This window comes from Dermatophagoides pteronyssinus, unplaced genomic scaffold (genome assembly GCF_027571235.1).
Source record: "Dermatophagoides pteronyssinus isolate colony J.1.1.1.1 unplaced genomic scaffold, Derpt_VIB-CSIC_2022.12 sq0025, whole genome shotgun sequence".
Lineage (NCBI taxonomy): Eukaryota > Metazoa > Arthropoda > Arachnida > Sarcoptiformes > Pyroglyphidae > Dermatophagoides > Dermatophagoides pteronyssinus.
Genome location: NW_027461549.1, coordinates 246636 through 272130, shown reverse-complemented (window position 1 = coordinate 272130; position 25495 = coordinate 246636). Strand labels below are relative to the sequence as shown.

At 29.6% G+C, this 25495-nt stretch overlaps 8 protein-coding genes and 1 long non-coding RNA gene across 9 annotated transcripts; 2 read left to right on the top strand and 7 right to left on the bottom strand.

The window, feature by feature from the left end:
• Nucleotides 1-254: 254 nt before the first annotated feature.
• On the bottom strand, nucleotides 255-2167 carry LOC142645846 (RCC1 and BTB domain-containing protein 1-like). Its single transcript, XM_075823259.1, has one exon. The coding sequence runs from the start codon at nucleotides 1925-1927 to the stop codon at nucleotides 353-355; it is 1575 nt and encodes a 524-aa protein (XP_075679374.1). The 5' UTR covers nucleotides 1928-2167; the 3' UTR covers nucleotides 255-352.
• A 678-nt stretch (nucleotides 2168-2845) lies between these two features.
• On the bottom strand, nucleotides 2846-4788 carry LOC113790852 (RCC1 and BTB domain-containing protein 2-like). Its single transcript, XM_075823298.1, has one exon. It carries the CDS (start codon nucleotides 4630-4632, stop codon nucleotides 3049-3051), a length of 1584 nt encoding a protein of 527 aa, XP_075679413.1. The 5' UTR covers nucleotides 4633-4788; the 3' UTR covers nucleotides 2846-3048.
• Nucleotides 4789-5066: 278 nt separating this feature from the next.
• Nucleotides 5067-6840, bottom strand: LOC113790857 (RCC1 and BTB domain-containing protein 2-like). Its single transcript, XM_027340562.2, has one exon. The coding sequence runs from the start codon at nucleotides 6728-6730 to the stop codon at nucleotides 5129-5131; it is 1602 nt and encodes a 533-aa protein (XP_027196363.2). The 5' UTR covers nucleotides 6731-6840; the 3' UTR covers nucleotides 5067-5128.
• A 996-nt stretch (nucleotides 6841-7836) lies between these two features.
• Nucleotides 7837-12277, top strand: LOC113790850 (uncharacterized). The gene is made up of 3 exons (XM_027340556.2): nucleotides 7837-9227; nucleotides 9310-11298; nucleotides 11364-12277. The coding sequence occupies exons 1-3, from the start codon at nucleotides 7886-7888 to the stop codon at nucleotides 12008-12010; spliced, it is 3978 nt and encodes a 1325-aa protein (XP_027196357.2). The 5' UTR covers nucleotides 7837-7885; the 3' UTR covers nucleotides 12011-12277.
• On the bottom strand, nucleotides 12140-12918 carry LOC142645859 (uncharacterized). Its single transcript, XR_012846895.1, has 2 exons — nucleotides 12776-12918; nucleotides 12140-12713 (listed from the first exon to the last, which is right to left on the bottom strand). It is a non-coding gene; the product is annotated as an uncharacterized LOC142645859 (long non-coding RNA).
• Nucleotides 12594-16780, top strand: LOC113789092 (uncharacterized). The gene is made up of 3 exons (XM_027338579.2): nucleotides 12594-13935; nucleotides 13988-15976; nucleotides 16042-16780. Exons 1-3 carry the CDS (start codon nucleotides 12594-12596, stop codon nucleotides 16686-16688), a joined length of 3978 nt encoding a protein of 1325 aa, XP_027194380.2. The 3' UTR covers nucleotides 16689-16780.
• Nucleotides 16693-19744, bottom strand: LOC113789091 (85/88 kDa calcium-independent phospholipase A2-like). The gene is made up of 8 exons (XM_075823297.1): nucleotides 19628-19744; nucleotides 19310-19495; nucleotides 18385-19252; nucleotides 17684-18327; nucleotides 17432-17622; nucleotides 17296-17372; nucleotides 17117-17237; nucleotides 16693-17051 (listed from the first exon to the last, which is right to left on the bottom strand). The coding sequence occupies exons 2-8, from the start codon at nucleotides 19462-19464 to the stop codon at nucleotides 16777-16779; spliced, it is 2331 nt and encodes a 776-aa protein (XP_075679412.1). The 5' UTR covers nucleotides 19465-19495; nucleotides 19628-19744; the 3' UTR covers nucleotides 16693-16776.
• A 117-nt stretch (nucleotides 19745-19861) lies between these two features.
• LOC142645858 (guanine nucleotide-binding protein G(o) subunit alpha-like) lies at nucleotides 19862-22382 on the bottom strand. Its single transcript, XM_075823299.1, has 6 exons — nucleotides 22002-22382; nucleotides 21032-21893; nucleotides 20868-20960; nucleotides 20628-20788; nucleotides 20218-20548; nucleotides 19862-20146 (listed from the first exon to the last, which is right to left on the bottom strand). Exons 2-6 carry the CDS (start codon nucleotides 21407-21409, stop codon nucleotides 19862-19864), a joined length of 1248 nt encoding a protein of 415 aa, XP_075679414.1. The 5' UTR covers nucleotides 21410-21893; nucleotides 22002-22382.
• A 176-nt stretch (nucleotides 22383-22558) lies between these two features.
• Nucleotides 22559-25476, bottom strand: LOC142645843 (uncharacterized). Its single transcript, XM_075823252.1, has one exon. The coding sequence runs from the start codon at nucleotides 24590-24592 to the stop codon at nucleotides 22619-22621; it is 1974 nt and encodes a 657-aa protein (XP_075679367.1). The 5' UTR covers nucleotides 24593-25476; the 3' UTR covers nucleotides 22559-22618.
• Between the last annotated feature and the right edge of the window lie 19 nt (nucleotides 25477-25495).

Genomic DNA, 25495 nt, shown 5'->3' with positions numbered 1-25495 from the left:
ATGATCGTTTATCATAATTAATACCTTTACACCCATCTATATTTTGTTTGCTTTTTATCAAAAAAACAAACTAAAAAATTTCTGGCTACATCTCTATCATCGATGATAATCTCCCTCATCCCGGATCTATTTTTTTTATGGCCAGATTTCCAAAATTGGATTAAACAACACTTGCGATTAAGATTAATTGCATATCCATAATAATACTTTATTCAAAAAAAAAAAGGATCAATTGAACAATGTACCTTGCAAACTGTTATTATTATTATCATTTTTATTTTACTTCTTTTGAAATTTACAAAAATAATTTGAATTCAATTTTTTTCATTAATAAAATTACAAATTTAAATTGTTAATTAAGAAAAGATTGTCGCTCGGATAAAACCAATTCAAGAAATTTTCTAATTTTTTTCTTGTTTTTTGAAATATTGTTTGTAATTTTTGGTAAAACATCTTTGATAGTTAGTTGGACAAGTTTGTCTTGCATTTCATCAATTTCATATTTGTCAATCAATGGATAATATGTAAATAATGTCTGTTTATTCAGGTCTGTTTGTATGAATGTTCGACAAAGTTTCATTAATCGTTCATCACCATAACAATTGGCCAAATCAATAAGTTCGGCTATATTGGATTGTTTGATTCGGATATAATCATCATGTAACATACGCAGATATGAATAATATGTATCATATCCATAATCATTAATGACTACACTATCAGTATTCTTCCAATCACCAGAAAACATTCGACTGAAATATTTTGATGCCATTTTTAGGTAACATTTTGAAGCCAATATTGGTTTGTCATCGATAACAAATTCGACATCATAATTATCCGGATTATTGAATAATACAATATTTGATATTGTAACATGTGATTCGTATGTTTCGATGGTTGATGTTAGGCCATAAGTTATTGGTGTTTTGTATTGCATTACTGATGCTGCAGCAAATGATTTCAGTTGACCATCCAATTTTTTGAGTGGTAACAATTTTCTATAATTTAATCTACCCCATGCATAATAATGTGATGAATGATCCAAAGCCAATGAAGTAAGGTGATAATTCTTACAAGCCACACTTTGCACAATTTCAATGGGTATTTTTGTCGGCACTTTTGCATCTTGTTCATTATCATTAATAGGGCGTTGACCATAACCACACCCAAAAATTTGGCCATCCTCCAATAAAAATAAAGAATGTATTGCACCGGCCACAATATTTTTGATTGGACTATCAATCGAACCATCAGGAAATGAAACAAGTGATGGTGTTCTTCGGTTATTTGTATCGCCTAGACCTAACTGTCCCTTGTCATTCCAGCCCCAGGAATAAATTCGATTCGTATTGGTAAGAGCAAGGCTATGTTCACTTCCACAAGCTATTATTTTGACATTAGTCAAACCATTGTTCACAACAGTATCATACGATGACTCTGAATTACCGGTCAATTGACCATATCTATTATAACCCAAAGCAAAAACAGTGCCATCTTGTCGTAACAACAACAAATGTAACATTCCACATGCTATCATTTTAAAACGATCATTACCGGTGGAAATCAATCGCAAAGTATTGTTTGTTTTCCATCTTGAATCACCACTGGCTAGATACACTAATCCATCATCAGTTAGAACTGCAACAAATTCATTGCCGGATTCGACTTGAATAATTTTCTTGCCATTTAAAATGTTAATCTGTTTTGGTCGTTTGGGATCATGTTTTAACGATAGCCATTTGCATATATCATCACCATAAGCATAGGTTGTATTGTTGTTGGTTATAAATAGAAAACCAATTTCCCTAGCATGTGTGGATATTTTAAATATAGAAACGATGCTTGGGATAAATTCCCGATCGATATTTTTTAAATCATCTTGAAATAATTCGATATCCACATCAGTATCGGTTGGTAATTTTTTCATCGTTTTTTTTGTTGAAAATTCAATTTTGTTCGCAGCAAAAAAAATCAATATTCAACAATGGTCTGCTACACAATACACAAACAAATTATAAAATGTAATGCACACAATACCAGAGCCAGACAGAATCTCAAATGACAAACAGTGTGTACAATGGCAAACACTCATCCAACAAAGCAAAAAAAAAAAATGGATTGAAACGATTGGAGTCTCCAAGGATCTGGTCATACTTGATTGATGTTTATCATAATGGGTTGAAAATACCTTTACACCCCTCTATATTGTGTGCATTTTCATCAAAAAAAAAAAAAAAACAAACTAAAAAATTTCTGGATACATCTTTATCATCAATGAAAATCTCCCTCATCCCGGATCTATTTTTTTTATGGCCAGATTTCCAAAAATTGGATTAAATCATAAACAATACTTATGATTAATTGCATATCCATAATAATAAAGTTATATTTATAATTAAAAAGATACTCTTATGAGATAATAATAAAAAGTAATTTTTTAATTGATTTCAAATGAAAATTACAACAAAAAAAACAAATTTAATGTGACGATGGAGGGTTATAAAATATTGTTGTTGATCATATACATTGAACAATAATTTTAATGATGATTATCATAAAACAGAAAAAAATTACTCTTGTTGTTGTTGAGAAAACCATTCCAGAAAATTCATGAAATTTTTACTATTCATTGAAAGATTATCATTAACAAATTTTGATAAAATATTCTTGAATATTAATAATTTGTTTGAAATCATTTCATAATTATATAATTCATAATCGATTATCAATGATAAATAAGTAGATATGGTTGATTTATTTAGAAATTTTTCAATAAATATTTGACAATGTTTCATTAATTTTTAAAAAAAGACAAAATTTTATTTAATCAAAGTTTGTTGCTCGTATGAAATCAATTTAAGAAATTCTGGTAATATTTTTTTTCAAAAGATTATCATTAAATTTTTGGTTGGTTATCTATCGAAATTAAACAATGATTTTTGTTGATGATTAACATTGTTACACAAAACAAAAAAATGAAAATGTTATAATAGTCAAATGTATCAATCAGGAGAATCGAATAGAAAATCATTTTCAGTTATCGTCATTTTAGGTTGTTTTTTTTCGTTTGCAAGGCAAATCTTTTGTTTTACAAAAAGATTGTTGTTCGAAAAACCATTCCAAAAATTTTGTAATATTGTTTTTGTTTTTCGGTATAACATCTTTGATAGTTAATTCGACAAGTTTATCATTCATTCCATCAAGTTTATATTTACTGATTAATGGTAGATAAGTGAATAAAGTCCCTCCATTTAGAACCATTCGCATGAATGTTTGACAATGTTTCATTAATTGTTCATCACCATAACAATTGGCCAAATCAATAAATTCGGCTATATTGGATTGATTGATTTGGATTCGGCCAGTATGTAACATCCTTAGATATGAATAATATACATCATAACTATAAGCATCAATCACCACTCTATTATTATTTTCTTGCCATTCACCCGAAAACATTTGACTATAATATTTTGATGACATTTTCAGGTAGCATTTCAAAGCCAATATACGTTTGTCACCGATAATAAATTCAACATCATAATTATTCGGATTATCCAATAATCCAATAAATGATATCGGATAATTTGATTCAAATGTATAGATGGTTGATGTTAAGCCATAAGTGATTGATGATTTGTATAACATTACTGATGCTGCAGCGAATGATTTCGGTCCACAATCCAATTTTCTGGGAGGAAAAAATTTCTTTTTTACTCTACCCCATGCATAATAATGTGATGACTGATCCAAAGCCAATGAAATAATCTGATGATTTTTACAAGCCACACTTTGCACATTTTCAACAGGTATTTTTGTTGGTACTTTTGCATTTTGCTTATTAATATTGCCTTGACCATGACCACATCCAAAAATTTGACCATCCTCCAATAAAAATAAAGAATGGCCTAAACCAGCCACAATATTTTTGATTGGACTATCAATCGAACCATCAGGAAATGAAACCAATGAAGGTGTTCTTCGATTATTTCTATCCCCTAGACCTAACTGTCCCTTGTTATTCCAGCCCCAAGAATAAATTTGATTCGTATTGGTTAGAGCAAGACTATGCAACGAGCCACAAGCTATTATTTTGATATTATTTAAACCAGTTTTCACGAAAGTATCATACGATGAGTGTAAATTACCGGCCAATTGACCCATAGAATTACTTCCCAGAGCGAAAACATTGCCATCTTGTCGTAACAATAACAAATAATAATATCCACATGCTATCATTTCAAAACGATCATCATCACAGGTCGAGATCAATCGAAAAGTATTGTACGTTTTCCAGTTTGAATTAAAACTGGCTAGATACACTAGTCCATCATCAGTCAGAACGACAACAAATTCATTGCCCGAATCGACTTGAATAATTTTCTTGCCATTTAAAATGTCAATCTGTTGTGGTTGTTTGGGATCATGTTGTAACGATAGCCATTTGCAAATTTCTTCACCATAAGCATAAGTAGCATCGTTGGTTACAAATAGGAAGCCTATTTTCTTATCATTTAATGCGGTTATTTTAAAAATCGATTCGATGATTCGAATAAATTCCTCATCGATATCTTTTAAATCATCTTTAAATAATTCAATATCTACGTAAGAATCACTTGGTAATTTTTTCATCGTTTATCCTCATAAAATTCGTTTTCCTTCACAAAAAAGAGAGAGAGAGAGAGAGAGAGAGAGAGAGAGAGAGAGCAAAAAACAATCACAAAATCGCCTTCCAAAATCAATAAATATTTTAATGCACACTATTTTTGATTAAAAATTATAAATTTTGAACAGTTTTGCAATGAAAAGATGTCCGAAACAAAAATCCATTTATATTTATAATAATATACCAGATTACAAATCAATCAAACGACATTCATTTCATTCATTCAATCTAAAAGTATTACAACATTCTTTTGTTTATATCATTAACATTTCCGAATCTTCAGATCATCCAGATATAATTATAATGATCCATCCAGATATTTCAAATTGGTATTTCGCGTTTATTTTTATCAACAAAAAAAAACACCCAACAACAATCTTTTTAATAAAATTCATCAATGATTAAAAGGTTTTATTGTTGATAAAATTGAAGAAAAGTTATGAAATAATGTTTTTTTTTGGGTTAACAAAAAGAATTTTCCTCACAAAACCAATCAATAACTTTTATAATATTATCTCTATTTTTAACAAAATTATCAGTAATTTTTTCTAATGTTTCATTTGTAATTAATTTTACAAGTTTCATATATATTGGATTAAAATCATATAGTTTATATTTTTGAATTAATGAAAGATAATTGCAAAATGTTTGTTTATTAAGATCATTTTCTATAAATGTTTTACAATTTTTCATTAATCGTTCATCACCATAACAATTGGCCAAATCAATAAGTTCGGTTATATTGTATCGATTAATTTGAATATAACCATCATGTAACATCATTAGATATGCATAATAGGCATCATAACTATAATCTTTGATTGTTACTTGTTTATTTTCTTGCCATTGACCTGAAAACATTCGATTATAATATTTGGATACCATTCGTAGATAACATTTTGAAGCCAATATACGTTTGTTACCGATAATAAACTCGACATCATAATTATCCGGATTATCCAATAATTCCATGAATGATATTGGATAATGTGATTCGAATGTATAGATGGTTGATGTTAGGCCAAATGTGATTGGTGATGATCCAGTTATTTTCATTGATGCAGCAGCAAATGATTTTGGTTGCTGCTGTTGTTGTTGTTGATGACAAAATTTTATTGAAAATAAATATTTATCTTTCAATTTCATACCCCATTCATAATAATTGAATGTTTGATCCATTAATAATGAATAATAAAGATCATTTTTACAGGCAACATTTTGTACATTTTCAATCGGTATTTTTATCGGTATAATTGAATCTTGTCGATAATCATTATATGATGTTCGTTGTTGATATTGACCACAAACAAAACATTGTCCATTTTCGAATAAAAATAATGAATGCAATAAACCGGCAACAATATTTTTGATTGGACTATGAATCGAATCATCAGGAAATGAAACCAATTTCGTTGGTTTTTTTCGTTGTTTTCTATCACAATGACCTAATTGTCCATATTCATTACAGCCCCAGGAATAAATTTCATTCGTATTGGTGATGGCAAAATTATGAAATCCACCACATATTATTTGTTTAATATTAATCAAACCAGTATCAACCATATTATCATATGAATGATCATCGATTGTTAATACACCATATTGATTATATCCAATTGCAAAAACCATACCATCATTTCGTAACAATAACAAATGATAATATCCACATGCAATCATTTCAAAACGATCATTACCGGTAGAGATTAATCGCAATGTATTACTGGTTTGCCATTCAATATCACCACCAGCTAGATAAACTTGTCCATCATCAGTTAAAATGACAACAAATTTACTGCCCGAATCAATTTGAATAATTTTCTTGCCATTCAAAATATCAATTTGTTTTGGTTGTTTTGGATCATGTTGCAATGATAACCATTCACATATATCATTACCATATGCATAAATATTATCATTAATCAAAAATAGGAAACCCATTTCTTCCGAATTTGTTGTTATTTTAAAAATTGATTCAATTTTTCTTAAAAATTCTGGTTGAATATATTTTAAATCATTTTGAAATAATTCAATATCAACATACGAATCGGTTGGTACTTTTTTCATTTTCTTTTCACGGTTTCGTTCACAAAGAAAAACAAAAGAACAAAATCGCAAAATCAGTAAATCTTTTAATCCACACTTTTTGATTGAAAATTATGAACAGTTTTGCAATGAAAAAAGATGCCCGAAATTTTCATATTTATATAATACCCGATTACAAATCAATTGAAAATTGACATTCATTTGAAATCAGAAAACAACATTCTTTTTTGGTTTGTTTGATAAACAATGTGTTTTTTGTTGTTGTTGTTGTTCGTGTATCATTAACATTCCCGAAAAAAAGAAAAATGTTTCCCAGATATTTGAAAATTGGATATTTCCAAATACTTTTCAGAGAAAAAAAAATTACAAAATCCAGCAAAATGAAAAGAATGAAAAATTTCCTGAATTTTTTTTTTAGTTTTCCAAAGAAAATTTCTGGAAAGAAATTCCTGAAATGAAAATCCAATTTCGAATGAATTTGATTATATCTTTTTTATTCGAATATTTTTTTTTATCATCAAATTTCAAGCAAAAAAAAAAAGGCAAAAAGCTTAATTAATTGTCATTATTCGATTTGGTTATCATCGATTTTGATCAAAAAAAATCATCCTTTCATCATCATTTGATCAGATGAAACGAAAAAAAAAATTGAATAAATTTCACTTCAAGTGCAAAAAAGTATAAAATTCATTGGAGAGAGAGGATTGGGGCAGATAATTTGCTGTCTTTGTGTATTTAAGTTCTTTTAGAACTTTCGCCTTGCATCTAATACGTAAGTACCTTTCAAAATGACTTTTTCTCTTATCATTTTTTCTTCGTTCGTTGTTAGTGAAGAATTTTCAAGGATTTTATTGAAACATATTCTTTGGAAAGAGAGCGAAAGGGAGAGTTAAAGTGATAATTACTGATAGTAAGTGACTAAAGGCAATCAATCAATTTTGATTGGAAAGAAAAAAAAATTAACTTTTTGTGATATTTTTAAGAAAAAATAGAGAAAATTAACTAGCATACCTTATCAGAATAAGGGATATTTTCAAAAAAAAAATTCCTTTGAATTTTATGGGATGATCATAATCATTATTGGTTAATAAATTGTGTAGAAAAAAAAAAATGAACATATCATATATAGCAAATTGTGTTGAATGAAAATTTTGCCAGAATTTAATTTGATCGACAATGAATTCGATAGAATGTAATGAATTTTCTTCAACAAATTTTAACATTAGTGATCATAATCATCATAATGATAATGTTTCAATTGTATGGAAAAATCTTCGTTATGAAGTGAACAGTTGGCTAAAAGGAAGAAAAATTATTCTACAACGTTTAAATGGTCATTTGGAATATAATAGTCTTACTGCATTTCTTGGTCCAAGTGGTGCTGGAAAAAGTACACTTCTTAATTGTTTAAATGGCCAATTTCGATCCGGAATCTCAGCCGATTCAGAGATATACATCAATCGTCGAGAAAACGATAAACCACGAATCTGTTATGTTCAACAACATGTCCAAGAAACAATAATTGGATCGATGACAATTCGACAAATTCTATACTATGCTTTTCGATTCCATAACAGCTTCAACCATGGTGGATCCGAAATGGATCAACATATCACCAATATCATCGAACAATTGTTGCTTGACCCAAAAGTTCTGGATAGAAGGTTTGATCTATGTAGTGGAGGTGAACAAAAACGAATCGCTGTTGCACAAGAATTGATGTCATTGAAAGCGCCGACATTTTTGTTAGTAGACGAACCGACAACCGGACTGGACAGCCATGCTGCTCTGTTGATGGTACGTTGTTTACGAAAATTAGCGGATGATCCAAACAATCGATTAACGATTCTGACATCGATACATTCGCCCAACTCTGACATTCTCAAAATGTTCGACAAACTTTACATTCTGGCCAAAGGTGGTGTTTGCGTCTATTCTGGAGTACCAAAATTATTACCACAAAATCTTCAAGAACATATTGGATTAGTTCATGATCGAAACAAACCCCCAATTGAAGAATATCTGACCATAGCTTGCCAAGGAACTGATAATGAAAATGTTCGTCGATTAGCGGAAGCAACTTGGTCACAACAACAAGACGAATTGAAGCCATTAATTACACAAATGAAATATCTGCCGCAAGGAATCATTGTCGATCACAAGTCATTTTCAATTGGAGATTTTCTTCTGCAAATCGCACGAATGTTTCAATTAATATTCATCAAACAAATCAATTCTCGAATTTTCACGATATTCACGTTGACGTTAGTGTGTTTGATTCATTCCAATTTATTCGAACAAAATATTCTACAACCAGATACTTGTGTTTCAACGATTGATTTCACCAAGCCACAAAATAATCAAACTTGTCAAGATAAATTGGAAGATGATTATCGAATTGAATTCTATGGTTATTATCAATCCATGATCGTTATGTTGATGGGTTATGTACTTAATGCGATCAGCAGTTTAACTTTCTCTTCATTGATAAACGTATTCAAAAATGAACATCGAAATGGTAAGTTAGATTATTTTGTATTATGAGTTCATTCGATCATCAAATTGTAATCGACTGCATTTAACATGTATTTGATCTGAAGGTTGGCACAGCGTTGGTGTTTCATATTGGTCGGTCGTATTCGTTCGATTAATAGATTTTACTATTCTTGCTCTACTTATTACAACATTGATGTACTTCTTAATCGATCATACATTCATTGATGATGGTTATTTTAATTGGTTTCGATTCGGTAATTTTTTCCTATTCATGTGGATGTTTTTTTTCTACGTACAATCTGTTGGTCAATTATTAAGCATAATTTTTTCAAATCATCCACAAGTGGCCGTTGCGTTATCATTAATTACATACGCACCACTTGATTTTAACAATAGTTATATGTTTCCATATAATTATATTGTTAATCCTATCAGTAAAATCATTAGTGATATTATGGGAACGAAAATTATTACCTATGGACTTATTAATGCATTCTATGGTATTGATCGATGTAAACCAAACCAAATATCTTCAGTTTTGATCGATTTTGAAATCAATCAGGAAACAGTCTATACCGATCTGTACCGGATTTTAATCAATTCTGTTGCTTTACGAATATTGACATTGCTATTAATGATGACCGAATTAAATAGCTGGAAATTTTCATCGAAAAAATCATCAAAAATGTCTATTATCGCTGATTTTGCTAAAATCGACTACGATAAATCAAATAATGAATTAATTCAAACTTCATTTCAGTCAAATGAACGAATAAAATTGGAAAATGAAACCGAATTTGAGAAATTCTCCAAAAACAAAATTATCATCGCTTGGCGATCCTTGAGTTTGTTTAATTCGGGCTCATATTTGGAACTGCGTTCTGCGTTGAAACTGGAAGAACCTAAATATATTTTGCGAAATCTTAATGGTCAATTTCGTTACGGAACATTGAATGCTTTGATGGGTACTTCTGGAGCCGGCAAGACTTCCTTCCTAAAAGTGTTGAATGGCAGGGACAAGACTCGATTGAGCAGTGAAACCAAATTCTATCTCAGCAAATTCACGCCGTTGCGTACCTGTTACATAACGCAGGATATTTCTTCGCACCTGACTCCAGGGTTGACAGGCCTACAGAGTCTTATCTATGCAAGCAAGTTGAAAAACCTTGGCGAACAAGTCGATCATGAAAATAATGCCATGTCAATGTTAAAAGAACTGGATATTATCGATACGGCCAACACACTTGTCAATAAATGTTCTGGTGGACAACGAAAACGATTGGCACTGGCTTTGGAACTGATGTCGCAACGAATGCCAAATTTCATTTGCATCGATGAACCGACTAGCGGACTGGATTCTAATTCGGCCGAAGTGATCATTTCCTGTCTGAGAAAAATGTCACACAAACACAACATCACCATAGTGGCTGCCATTCATCAACCGAATACTGAGATGCTAATGCTGTTCGATCAGATCTATATTCTTGCCAGAGGTGGAGTCTGTATCTTTTCTGGTCCACCATCACAAATCAATGATCATCTTCAGCAAGTTTCTACCGATCACGACAATAACGATGAAAAATTTGCTGTCGAAGAAATCATGAAATATTCCTCTTTGAATCACTCAGATCCAAAAATTAAAACATTGTCCGATTCTACAAACCAATCAATCCTAAATAATGAGTTAGAAAATAATTTGATGACTGATACTCAATATGTTTTAGATGGTCCACAGGCTAATCGTACTCGATTTTCATTGAGATCTGTTATCATCTTGATCCAACGACAATTCTATTTCTATTTTGGAAATCCCATGTCCCAATTTCTAATATTGTGGTTCATGTGTTTCACTATTGGAAATGGTGTAATATTGAAGAGTTTGATCAATCCTGACATTGTTTTTCAAAGTGGTTGTATGGGTTTGGATGAAGATTTTAGCAGCTGTAATCGTTCTAAAGATGAAAGAATGAACCTTTTACACAGTTATCATTATGTTAATCACGTTATAAGCAGTCTGGGTATAATTAGTTGTATCTTTTTTGCTACATTGTTTGTGTCACAAAGGAAATTGTTTAAAATTGAACATCGAAATGGTAATTTGTGTCAATCTATTATGATTCGAAATATTTATTTAGTTTTTCTTTGTGATTCTTTCTAGGTTGGTACAGTTCTGGTGCATTTTATCTAACAAAAGCAATATGTGAAATGTTCATTGCTTTTCCCCTAATCGTATTGTATCCAATTGTTACCGACATTTATTATCCAGTTCGAAGTGATGTATGGTATTATATGATAATATTAACCATACTACCAATGATTGCTGTTCAAGGTGCCAGCTATATAATTTCCATAGTGTTTGGACGTAATCCATTGAATCTTTACATTTCAATTCCATGTGTAATGCTTATATCGATTATTTCCATATTAACTCCACATTCCTTATCACATTTTGCATTTAAATTGATAACAACTTTCAATCTTTTTCGCTATCAATCCGAAGCAATGTTGTTTTTAGTATATGGTTTTGGTCGATGTGGTCATAGAGAAATTCAAGTGGTATTGTATAGAATTGGTTTGATTCATGATGAACGTTACTATTACGTTATCATAATGACAGCCGTCAATGCAATATTATTTCAATCAATTGCCATATTATTATTTTGTCTATATAATAATCCATTTCAAGATCGACGTAAACGTGTTAAACGTATTGAATATCTAAATCAACGACAATTACCATCAAAAGTCATTATACCTGGCCTTACTTGTTCGAATGATTTTGTTATTCGAAAAATTCAAGTTTAATTTCCTGAAAATTTATTTTTTTTCCAGAGAAAAAAAATTTTTACGGAGAAACAAAATTTGATGAACATATTGCCTTGATTGTCGATATGATTTGTTATCATCAAAAGAAAAAAATTATCATCATCATGATCAAAATTGAATAAATTTAATTTTTTCTGTTGTTTATTACAAAATGATTTTTCTTTTCTGTTCGAAGAATTTTTAAAAAATGTTCATGGATAAAGGGGATATTTGTCATTAAAAATTTTATCAATTTTGTTTGAAACGAAAAAGAGCAAGAACAAAATACATCAATAAATTTTGTTTGAAAAATAAAAACATTTCTGAGGTAAAAAAAACTTAAAAATAGCTTCTCCTTTCTGATGAAAATAAAGGGTTAATCAAAAATTTTTTTTTCTATCATTTTTCGAATCGAATTTTTTTTCCTTGGAATTCACCTTTTTTTTCAACGTAGAAGCCATTTGGGTAGAAAGAATACGAATGGTTATTATATCATATATAAACAAGTGTAAACATGATAAAATTTTTTCAAATGAATGATTATGAAAATAAAAATTTTGCAAGAATTTCTTTTTGATCAACAATGAATTCGATAGAATGTGATGAATTTTCTTCAACAAATTTTAACATTAGTGATCAGAATCATCATAATGATAATGTTTCGATTGTATGGAAAAATCTTCGTTATGAAGTGAACAGTTGGCTAAAAGGAAGAAAAATTATTTTACGACGTTTAAATGGTCATCTTGAATATAATAGTCTTACCGCATTTCTTGGTCCAAGTGGTGCTGGAAAAAGTACACTTCTTAATTGTTTGAATGGCCAATATCGATCCGGAATCTCTGCCGATTCAGAGATATACATCAATTGTCGAGAAAACGATAAACCACGAATCTGTTATGTTCAACAACATGTCCAAGAAACGATCATTGGATCGATGACAATTCGACAAATTCTATACTATGCATTTCGATTCCATAACAGCTTCAAGCATGGTGGATCCGAAATGGATCAACATATGACCAATATCATCAAACAATTGTTGCTTGACCCAAAAGTTCTGGATAGAAGATTCGATCTCTGCAGCGGTGGGGAACAAAAGCGAATCGCTGTTGCACAAGAATTGATGTCATTGAAAGCGCCGACATTTTTGTTTGTCGACGAGCCAACAACCGGACTGGACAGCCATGCTGCTTTGTTGATGGTACGTTGTTTACGAAAATTAGCTGATGATCCAAACAATCGATTAACGATTCTGACATCGATACATTCGCCCAACTCGGACATTCTCAAAATGTTCGACAAACTTTACATTCTGGCCAAAGGCGGTGTTTGCATATATTCGGGGCTGCCAACAATGTTACAACATAATCTTCAAACACAAATTGGATTAGTTCATGACAAAAAAAAGCCACCGATTGAAGAATACCTGACCATTGCTTGTAAAGGAACTGATAATGAAAATGTCTGTCGATTAGCAGAAACAACTTTGTCACAACAGAAAGAGGAATTGAAGCCTTTAATTCCACAAATGAAATATCTGCCGCAAGGAATCATTGTCGATCATAAGTCATTTTCAATTGGAGATTTTCTACTGCAAATCGCAAGAATGTTTCAATTGATATTCATCAAACAAATCAATTCTCGAATTTTCACAATATTCATGGTGACTTTAGTGTGTTTGATTCATTCGAATTTATTCGAACAAAATATCGTCCAGCCCGATACTTGCGTCTCTAAGCTCAACTTCACCAAGCCTGAAATTAATCAAACTTGTCAAGATAAATTCGAGGATGATAATCGAATTGAATACTATGGTTATTATCAATCCATGATCGTTATGGTGTTAGGTTATTTATTCAATGCAATCAGCAGTTTGACTTTTTCTTCATTAATAAATGTATTCAAAAATGAACATCGAAACGGTAAGAGTGTGAGTTCTTTCGAGTTTCCTATCTCATTTGAATTGGTCTTTAGGTTGGCACAGTGTTGGTGTTTCATATTGGTCGGTTGTAATTGTTCGATTAATGGATTTTACAATTCTTGCTTTACACGTGACAGCATTGATATACTTCTTAATTGACCATACTTTCATTGATGATGGTTATATCAATTGGTTTCGATTCGCTAATTTTTTCCTATTCATGTGGATGTTTTTTTTCTATGTACAATCTATGGGCCAATTATTGAGCATCTTATTTCCGAATCATCCTCAAGTTGCCGTTGCGATATCTTTAATTTCATATGCACCACTTGATTTTAACAACGGCTATATGTTTCACTATGATTATATCGTCAATCCTATCAGTAAAATGATTAATGATATAATGGGGTCGAAAATCATAGCTGTTGGACTTATGAATGCATTCTATGGTATTGATCGGTGTGATACAGACCAAATATCTTCAGTTTTGATCGATTTTGAAATCAATCAGGAAACAGTCTATACCGATCTGTATCGGATTTTAATCAATTCTGTTGCTTTACGAATATTGACATTGCTATTAATGATGACCGAATTAAAAAGCTGGAAATTTACATCGAAAAAATCATCAAAAACGTCTAATATCGCTGATTTTGCTAAAATCGACTATGATAACTCAAAAAATGAATCATTTTTAACTTCAATTCAGTCAAACGAAAGAATGAAACTGGAAGATGAAATTGACTTTGAAAAATTCTCCAAAAATAGAATCATCATCGCCTGGCGATCCTTGAGTTTGTTCAATTCTGGCTCATATTTAGAGTTGCGATCTGCTTTGAAACTTGAAGAACCTAAATATATTTTGCGCAATCTCAATGGTCAATTTCGTTACGGAACATTGAATGCTTTGATGGGAACGTCTGGAGCAGGAAAGACCTCTTTTCTCAAAGTGTTGAACGGCAGAGACAAGACTCGATTGAGCAGTGAAACAAGATTCTACCTCAGCAAATTCACTCCGTTGCGAACCTGTTACATAACGCAAGATATTTCTTCGCACCTGACTCCAGGGTTGACAGCCCTACAGAGTCTTATCTATGCAAGCAAGTTGAAAAACTTGGGCGAAAAAGTCGATCATAAAAATAATGCCATGTCAATGTTAAAAGAACTGGATATTATCGATACGGCCAACACACTTGTCAATAAATGTTCGGGTGGACAACGAAAGCGATTGGCACTGGCTTTGGAATTGATGTCGCAACGAATGCCTAATTTCATTTGCATCGACGAACCGACTAGCGGACTTGACTCAAATTCGGCCGAAGTGATCATCTCTTGTTTGCGAAAAATGTCACACAAACACAACATCACAATAGTGGCCGCCATTCATCAACCAAATACCGAGATGCTAATGTTGTTCGATCAGATTTACATTCTTGCCAGAGGTGGTGTCTGTATCTTTTCTGGTCCACCATCACAAATTGATGATCATCTTCAGCTAGTTTCTACTGATCGCGACAATAACCATGAAAAATTTGCCGTCGAAGAAATTATGAAATATTCCTGTTTGAATCACTCTGATCCTCAAATTAAAACAATGTCCGATTCCGCAAACCACTCAATCATAAGTAATGGGTCCGAAGATCATTTGATGACTGATACTCAATACGTTTTAGATGGTCCACATCCCAATCGCACTCGATTTTCCTTAAGATCTGTTATCGTTTTGATACAACGACAATTCTATTTCTATATTAGAAATCCTATGTCTCAATTTCTTATATTGTGGTACATATGTTTTACCTTATTCAATGGTGTAATATTGAAGAGTTTGATTGATGTTAATGTTGTTTTTGTTAGTGGTTGTATGAGTTTCGATGAAGATTTTAACGATTGTACACGTTCTAAAGACGAAAGAATGGATCTTATACACACTTTTCATTATACAACTTACATGCTAAATGGTTTGATTATAATTAGTTGTATCCTTTTTTCTACATTGTTTGTTTTGCAGCGGAAATTATTCCGAATCGAACATCGCAATGGTAATTTCACTTTCGAAATTTTTATAAAGTTTTTTCTTTGATTTTTACTATGATTTTACCTATAGGTTGGTACAGTTCTGGCGCATTTTATTCAACAAAAGCAATGTGTGAAATGGTCATTGTCTTACCCGTTATAATATTTTATCCTATCGTTTGCGATATTTATCAACCAGTTCGAAGTTATGTATGGTATTATATGATAATAATCATCATATTACCAATGATTGCTGTTCAAGGTGCCAGCTATATAATTTCCATAGTGTTTGGACGTAATCCATTGATTCTTTACATTTCAATTCCTGCTTTAATGCTTTTGTCTATTGTTTGCGTGTTGATTCCACATGCATTATCGCATTTTGCATTCAAATTGATCACCACTTTCAATCTTTTCCGCTATCAAATACAGGCAATTTTGTTTTTAATATATGGTTTTGGTCGATGTGGTCATAGAGAAATTCAAGTGCTATTGTATAGACTTGGTTTGATTCATGATGAACAATTCTATTACAGTATAATGATGACAGCCGTCAATGCGATATTATTTCAATCAATTGCCCTATCATTATTTTTAATCTATAATAATCCATTTCAAAATCGACGTAAACGTATTGAACGTATTGAATTTCGTAATCAACGACAATTACCATCAGAAGTGATTATACCTGGCCTTACCTGTTCGAATGATTTTGTTGTCAAAACAATTGGCACATGATGAATCGCATTAATATTTTTGTTTTTTACTTTATACAACAAAATAAATCAAATAAAATAAAATAATTTATTTTTACAAAAATTGTAATTTAATTTGATTTTGATGTTGTAATCTCATCCAATAATCGAATTGATAATTGATTAATATGATCGGCATTCAAATGAATGTAAGCTTCTGTTTCCCAAAGCATTTGTAATAATTTAACATTATTCGTTTCATTAAGTATAATCTCTTCGGATAATAATGGATTTAAACGATAGAATGGTACATTTATCATTGAACACCATGCTTGTGCACGTTCAACAACACGTCCATTTGATTGTGATGCTTGTTCGATTATTATTTTGAATAAATTTTGATATTCTAAATTGAAATTAATAAAAAAAAATTATTTGAAACAAATGGGAAAATATATATTCTCAACATACTTGATAAAATTGACCAATTGAAATCAAAATCTAATCTTTCAAATAATTTTTTTGGCATTTCACCTGTACCGATCGATACGATAGCATCGATATCCAAAATTTCTGTATTATTGTTTTTATCCTGAATTTTAAATATGACAAAATTATCATTTTTTCTTACAAATTAATCAATAACAAACCATTATTTTATTTGCTCGTTTTATCGATTCAATTTCGGTTAAAAGATCCAATGTTGGATTATTGGCAACAAGTGCTCCTAATGAAGAGGATACAAGAGGATTAATCATTGAAACAACAACAAAATTACTATTTTACCATCAATATATTGTTCACATTGATTGAAATATGTTGGTGCAGCTGATGTTGCACGTGCAACTTTCCATAAATATTCCCATTCATTATTTTCAATATTGTTATTCAATAATAATTGTTCAGCGTTTAAATAATTACGAAAAAATTCTGCTTTTGGTGGATAATGTTCAACATTTGTAGCCGTGATGAATAATCTATGATAATAATAATAAAATTGAATTATAATTTTCAAAAGAATTTTTAAAATAAAATTACCTTGGTTTCGATGGTAAATCACAAAGCCTTTTCTCATCACCAAGATATTGTTTGATTAGTTTTTCTAAAAGTTCCGTAGAATGTGTACGATTTCCATTGAATATTTTATCTTTTAATTGAAAATAAATTGATCGACATTTTAATGCTGTATAACCGGATGCCAGAAGTAAGGCTAAAATACCACCAGTACTAGTGCCAGCAATCCAATCAAATATTTCAACAGTTTGTTTTTTTGTAATATGTTCTAAATGACATAATATTTGTATAAGTATTAAACCACGTATACCACCACCATCTAAACATAATAATTTTTTTCCATTTTTTTGTTCATCATTATTTAGATTGAAATTTTTCCATAAAAATTCATCTTTATATAGATAATTTTGTTGAAATGAAATTTCATTGAATAAATCATTATCATTATCGGTATAATCAGGTGAACAATATTCATTACAATCAGTTTTTTTATAATCACATCTTATTGCACCAACTGAATGAAGAATATAGATCATTTTCTTTTTATTCGAATCCGATAGATTAGAATTAGCGGCTAAATGTCTTGATGAATGATGATTTTCCAAATTCAATTGGTTAACATTAGCACCGAATACAATTAATGATTGCACCAAGGCAAAATTATCAATCTAATAACCGAAAAATCATCAAAGAATTAAAAAATAAATTCAAATTCAAATTCAAACCTTAACAGCCAAATGAAGTGGCGTGTTTCCATCGGATCCAATCGAATTAACATCAGCACCATTCGACAATAATGATAGTGTACAATTTAAATCATTTTTCATAATCATTATATGTAATGCAGTATTACCATCAAAATCTTTTGCATTCAAATCACAACCATTTTCTGCTAATAAATCAATAATATCGGATTTTTCACACCAATGTAATGGTGTACCACCATTTTTTATTTTATCATTTACATCCAATTTATCGACTAATTCTTCATTTAATCCAATATGATGATGATAATGATAATTATCATTAGTTGAAGCACTATTAATATTTGCACCATTTTTCAATAAAACTTTTATACATTCAGCATTATTTTCCTGACAAGCAATATGTAATGGTGTTTCATTTTGTAAATTTTTTTCATTAATTAAATTTTGTATTATTGATTGATTATCGATTATTTGACATAATTTTTCACATATTTTCGAATCATTTTTAGCTACAAAATGAAATAGATTATTTAAATCTTTATCTTTGTTGGTCAATCGGGTTGGAAACGAAACTTTGGATAATATTTCCAATGCAATTTTCGAACGTTTCAATTTGAATGCTAATGATAATGGTGTATATCCATCCGAATCATCCGAATAAATGTATGATGATAAATTTTCTGATGAATTTTGTTGAAAAAATTGAACATCATCCAAATGAACATTAATATGAGCAATATTTTGTGATAAATGATTCGAATAAATAATATCACAGACTTTTTTCAAAACATTAACATTTGATGAATGTTTTTCAAGTAATGGTAATTTTTCTTTAAAATTTTCAAAATAACGTTGTGATTCATCCAGATCATCGGATCTAAAAAGACTAATGAAACAAACCAAAACAATAAAAGTGATGATGATTATTGTAAAATTAACATACCTAAATACTTTATCACGATTTAAAATTCTATGTAAAACAATTTCAAATTGTACATTGGTCCGGTGTACATGTAAAAATAATGATAAATGACGACAACAAAGATCATAATTTTGATCCAAATCATTAATCGATATTAGTTGAATTTCTGTGGCCATTCTTTTTCTCTCAAAAACGGTTTTGTTTTCACTATTGAGAATTACGAAAGAAATTCTTGTTTCATTTTTTTTTTTTTTTTTGAATAAATAAAATAAAAAATAATCAACAAGTTGTTCGGATGAACAGCTGATCGAATGTTTTTTTTTATTCGGATTCACTCACGAATAAATTCACAAAACCATTTCAACCATAAAAGGAATCGATTAATGAAAATAGATTTTGATTTTCAGGAAAAAAAAACTTTTTAATTTTTAATTTCAATTCGGGGTTTATTAAAATATTAAATTAAAATGAAAACATTTTTTTGTTTTTGAATAAATTAATCTCACTCGCACTCTCTCTCTCTTTTTTTTAAATCACAAAAATATTTTGTTTTTTTTTCTCATTTCATTTTCTTCATAATAATGTTGAATGACGAATATTATCACGTAATATTGTATTGACAATCGAATCAAATGCATGTTTAATATTATCCGTATCAGTTGCTGTAGTATAATGTGTTATCAATGTTTTATTACGATTAGCTTGTTCAGCAATTTGTCGAAATTGATTTTCGATAAACATTGATGAACGTTCAGCATCATAATCCGGACCTTGATATTCATCGAAAAAATATTTTAATTGTCTATCGGTGAATATGATTTTCTGTCTAAATAGATCAAATTTATTGAGAAATAGTATCTAAAAAAAAGAAAAAGAAAAATATAAAATTAGATAATTATTGAACAAAACACAATTGAGCAACCACTTACTGTACAAGTATTATGGAAAAATAAATTATTCGATATACTTTCGAATAATAATAGACTTTCTTTTAGTCGATTTCGGCTTGAATCTTCAACCAATGTCATATCATATTCACTTATGGCCACAACAAACAATAATGTTCGAACATCTTCAAAACATTGTATCCATTTTCTTCTTTCTGATCGTTGTCCACCAACATCATACATACGTATAATATGATTATCAACAATAAATTCTGTTTCAACAACACCAATTGTACGTATACGTGATTTAACAATATCAGTTGTATTTGGTATATATTTCTTTCCGGTAATACGATCAATATTTTCAAAATAGCTAAAAATAAGAGAGGAATTCAGAATATAAAATGTTGTTTGAAAAAAAAACAATAAAAAGACAATAAATAGAAACATACTAAAGTGCCGAATCATTCAATTCATATTCAAAACCACGTGCAACAGCTTTTCGTACACCATTATCTTGCCATAATGTTTTGATTGTATATTCAAGATGTGGAAACAATATATGATAATCATCAAAATATTTATTACATAATATTAAATCTTTGGCCAATTCCTGTGTGTAGGGCAAGGCAAACAAAAAAATCAATGTTAAACAAGAGTGATAAAAACAAAATCATGATATCATCACCAACCTGATTAGTTGAATATTGAAAATCAATATTCAATAATTTCATTCCGGTAACAACATATTTCATTGATGATACAAGATTATCCAAAATAATTGGCTATTGAAAAATTTAAATTTGAATCAAAACCAAACGAAATAATATAAAAAAAAGCAAAACAAAAAACTTACCCTAAATTCAAGCATTTCTTCACGATTATATCCATCATTATGTATAATTTTCATTTGTTTTACTAATGTACTTTTACCACTTTCACCTGTACCTAATATTAATATTTTTATAATTTTATTTGATATTTTTCTTGTCATCAATATGTTTGGTGGTTGTTGGGTTGTTTCGGTTTCGTTTGTTGTCGTTATTTTCTTTTTCACTTTATTCATTTTATCATCATCATTAGTGTTGGATAAATTGTTATTTTTATCATTATCATTACAAAAATCAAACCAAAAAATTGGTTTAATTTTTCTTTGACCATCATCATTATTATCATCAACATAATAATGATGATGATGTTTTTTAAATAATTTTTTCAATGAACAATTTCCCATTATGATGATCAAAGTTGATTTCCAAAATTTTGATTACCGAAACAACAAAAAACTTGAAAATCACAATACGACCACAATGAAGACAGGTGTTGCGAGCACTAACTAACTATACACCATCATCATCATCACCTAAGATCACAAAATTGAATGAATGAATGGTGATGAGGTGTGTGCTTTGCTTTCATCAAGAAAACAACAACACCATGATTGTTGGTTTTTTGAAAGACTATGGTTTATGAAGGACATGGTCACTTGTGTTTATTTTTTTGGGTACCACCACTCAAACAGGACTTGTTCATTCATTCATTCATTTTAGCATGACCACCACCATCATCATCATCATCAGCCATACGTTTCAATCAATATGTTTCTATCTTGTGGTGGGTATATATACCGAATAAATTAACGATCAATAAGAGCAAAAACTTTGTTGATTTTTTACATTTTTTTTCGCACCTTTCACCTTTGGCCCTTATTATTATCTCTAGTTTGTTGTTGTTGTTGTTGGTAACAGGTAAAAAAAAATAATGAAAGATTGGATCAGATAATTGGCTTTTTTTGTCGAATCAAAGTTCATAATGATGTGACTTACATAACAAAACAGTGGATGATGATGTTTGATCAAAAGAAAAAGAAAACAAATTCTCAATGATGGTTTTGATTTTGGAAAGAAACTCGTTGCCTGTTTTTGATGTGATGATATGGTAATGTTGATGGTTGATTGATAATAAGAATAATAAGGATGCGAATTTTCGATCAGATTTGATTTTGCTTGAGGCAAAATTCTTCACCTTTCACTTTTTTTTCTCTTGGCCACATTCGATAATACGATAATGATGATGATGAGAAAATTGAAAATTGAAAACAAATTTCAATCAAACCATGGTGTGAGAAAATCAAGAAAAAATCTCCAGAAAATGAAAAAGATTTTCATCGATAATAAACATTCGATGGGAAACGGATAAAAAAACGTTCGAAAGAAAAAAAAAAACCTGGAAACTTTTTCTTTTTTTTAAATTGTTTATTTTTCCAGGAAATTTTCTCACGTTTTTCAAATTTTTTTTTATTAATTTCTATAATTTTTTTTTCTTTAAATAAATTACAATAACATTTTTATAATTTGAAACAAACAAACAAACGGAAGCCCCATACAAAAAAAAACCACATTAAGAACAAAGGGAAAAAAGGCATCAGAATATAGACGAAAAATCAAATAAAATTACAAATATCATTCATAATCGATGTTTGTTGTATCCGAATTGAATCACAAAATAATTGTAATCGATAATGAATATTATTTAATAATGATTTTGACCAATAATAAATACGACGATCAATAATATGATCATTATTTTCAATACAATTATTACCACCAAATTCACAAACACGATAATGATGTAGATAGGCTAATTTTGGATCAATATTAAATATATGTTTACCATATAAAAATTCCCAAACAAAATGATTACCCATTTCAATAATATTATCAACTAAAACAATACATTTTGAACGTTGTTTATGTATATTTAGTTCAGATTTACGCCATGTTTTTGTTAATGTTATTAGTTGTTTATGAAGATTTGTTTTATCATCATTATTTGTGATTATTTGTTCAATCTGTTGATCATTTGGATATTGTAGATAGAAAAAACCATTACGAAATGATAATGCACCAATTTTATCTGGATAAAAATGTTCAACATTTTCAATTAAATCGATTAAATTTTTATGATTATTCGGTATAATAAATTCATCCAAATCGATAAACATAACATAACGAAATCGATTATAACGTGCACGATAAAGACAATCATTTAATGCTGCAAATATACCTTCGGTACGTATTTCTAGTTGTGATCGTATTGGTAATTTCCATTGTAAAATTTTCAATAATTTTGGTTCATATTGTTGATATAATCGTAGAATTTGATCCACTTCGATTGAAACGGTATGATTGAAAAAATAAAATCTTCTAACACCTAATAATCGATTAAGCTCAATAAATTCAATCAAATTTATAGTTTTGTTATAATAATAATGTAATGGTTTTATACAGACGGCCATTTTATCATTATCATTATTTTGTTGTTGTTGTTGTAATCCATGTATCGGCATTCGATTTGAAGGCACAATCATTTTCATTGTTTGAGCATATTGTTTTAATAATCGATTCAATTCCAAATCATCATCATCATCATCATTATTATTGGAAATATACCAATGTTTTGATATGGCTATAATCGATAGATAATAATTTGATTTCATTAACATCGTCGATGAATGACCATCATTATTATTCAAAGTATTGATCATAATCATTTTCGGTAATGGACAATAAATAAAAAATGCACTATATTGTAGATTCCAATGTTCACGTATTGGTTTCATTTTACCTTGACGAAACCAATTTTTTTGAATTATTTGTTTACGTCCATTATCATCTTCTTTTTCTTCATCCAATGAATATGAACAGATAATTTTATCTTTACTGGTCAATGTTGTAACGGCAATGATTCTAACAAAATAATCTTGATTATCATTATGATGTTGATGTTGATAATCAGTGTTGAAAAAATTCAAATTTAAATTTGATCGATTATATTGATCAATATAGGCAGAAAATACATAGAATTTATTATTTGATGAACAAACTGGTTGCCAGAAATCATTTTCATCATCATTATCATCATGAGTTGCATTCGATGGTTGATCATCAGATGAATTATCAAAATATTTCAAATGACAATTTAAATTATCCAAACTAAAAATATTATCATCAATTTTATATGTTTCATTAAAATTTGATAGAAAATTTTTGAGTGAAAAATATTGATGACCACCATTATTGGTTAATTTAATATTGTAAAATAGATGATAATGATGATGATGATCAATACCATTACCATTAGATGAATCAGATTCATTTGTTTGATCGGTTGTCGATGTCGACGATGTTGTTGTTGATAATAACATTTGTTGTGTAATCAATAACATTATTATTGAAAAACAAATAATAAACATAAACAATAATAAACATATGGAAATGTTTGATCTTTTATCTTTTCCAATAATAATAATTGAATGTTGATGGTTAATAATTGGAATGCCATATCGTTGCAATTGATCATTGATGGCCAATATAATAGCCAATAATGATGATAAAATATTTGATAAAAATTTCATCGATTAACTATTTTTTGTTGTTGTTGTTGTCGTTGTTAAATGAATCAATAATCCATAAATAATAAGCTCATTTCATGATTTGAAACAAAAGAATCGAGAAGAATTTTTATTCTTGTTTCATTTTCGTTCTTTCTTTTGCTCTCAATGTTGTTGTTGTCACCGGATCATCAGAACAAACGGCACATGTATTCCAGCATAATGCAGTATTTCTTCTTTGTTTTTCATAGCCAATGTATATATAACATGTCGGAATCATAATTCTGGAATTCTGCACATGTGTATTTTGGAGAATCCAAAAAAAAGGAATTTCGATTGAAACTTGAAGAATTTGATGAATTTTTGAAACATCCAATGCCATCTAATGGATGAAATATTTGTTTTTGTCATTATTTCGCAGTTTTATTGAAGAAAAAAAAAGTTGATTGATATTGAGACGAATCAATTTGTTTTAAGAATTTCAATGATGATGATGGCCGGAAAACGAACGAATGATCAAAAATCAATCAATCAATCGAATATGTTAATGTTGCTGATGTTGTTGTTTATTTCGATTTCTAATTTCGTTTTTTTTTTTTTTTTTTGGCAAATCATCCAGGGAATCAAAATCTTCATTCGCCAATGATGATCATCATAAATCAACAAATTTTTTTTTCGGCTGGAGAATCCAATTCAATTATCAATGATGATGTGGATGTTTGAGAATCATGAAGAATAATAATGAAAAAATGTTTTCAAAATTGAAAATTTCAAATCAATAAAACTCGAAACGAACGAAACAAACAAACATTTTTTTCGAATCATTTTTTTTCAAATATTCGATTTGCGCATGCTTTTCACCATTCTGTCGACCAACCAATCAATTTTCGTCTTTTTTCCTGCCGCCTTTTCATTACCCGAATAATA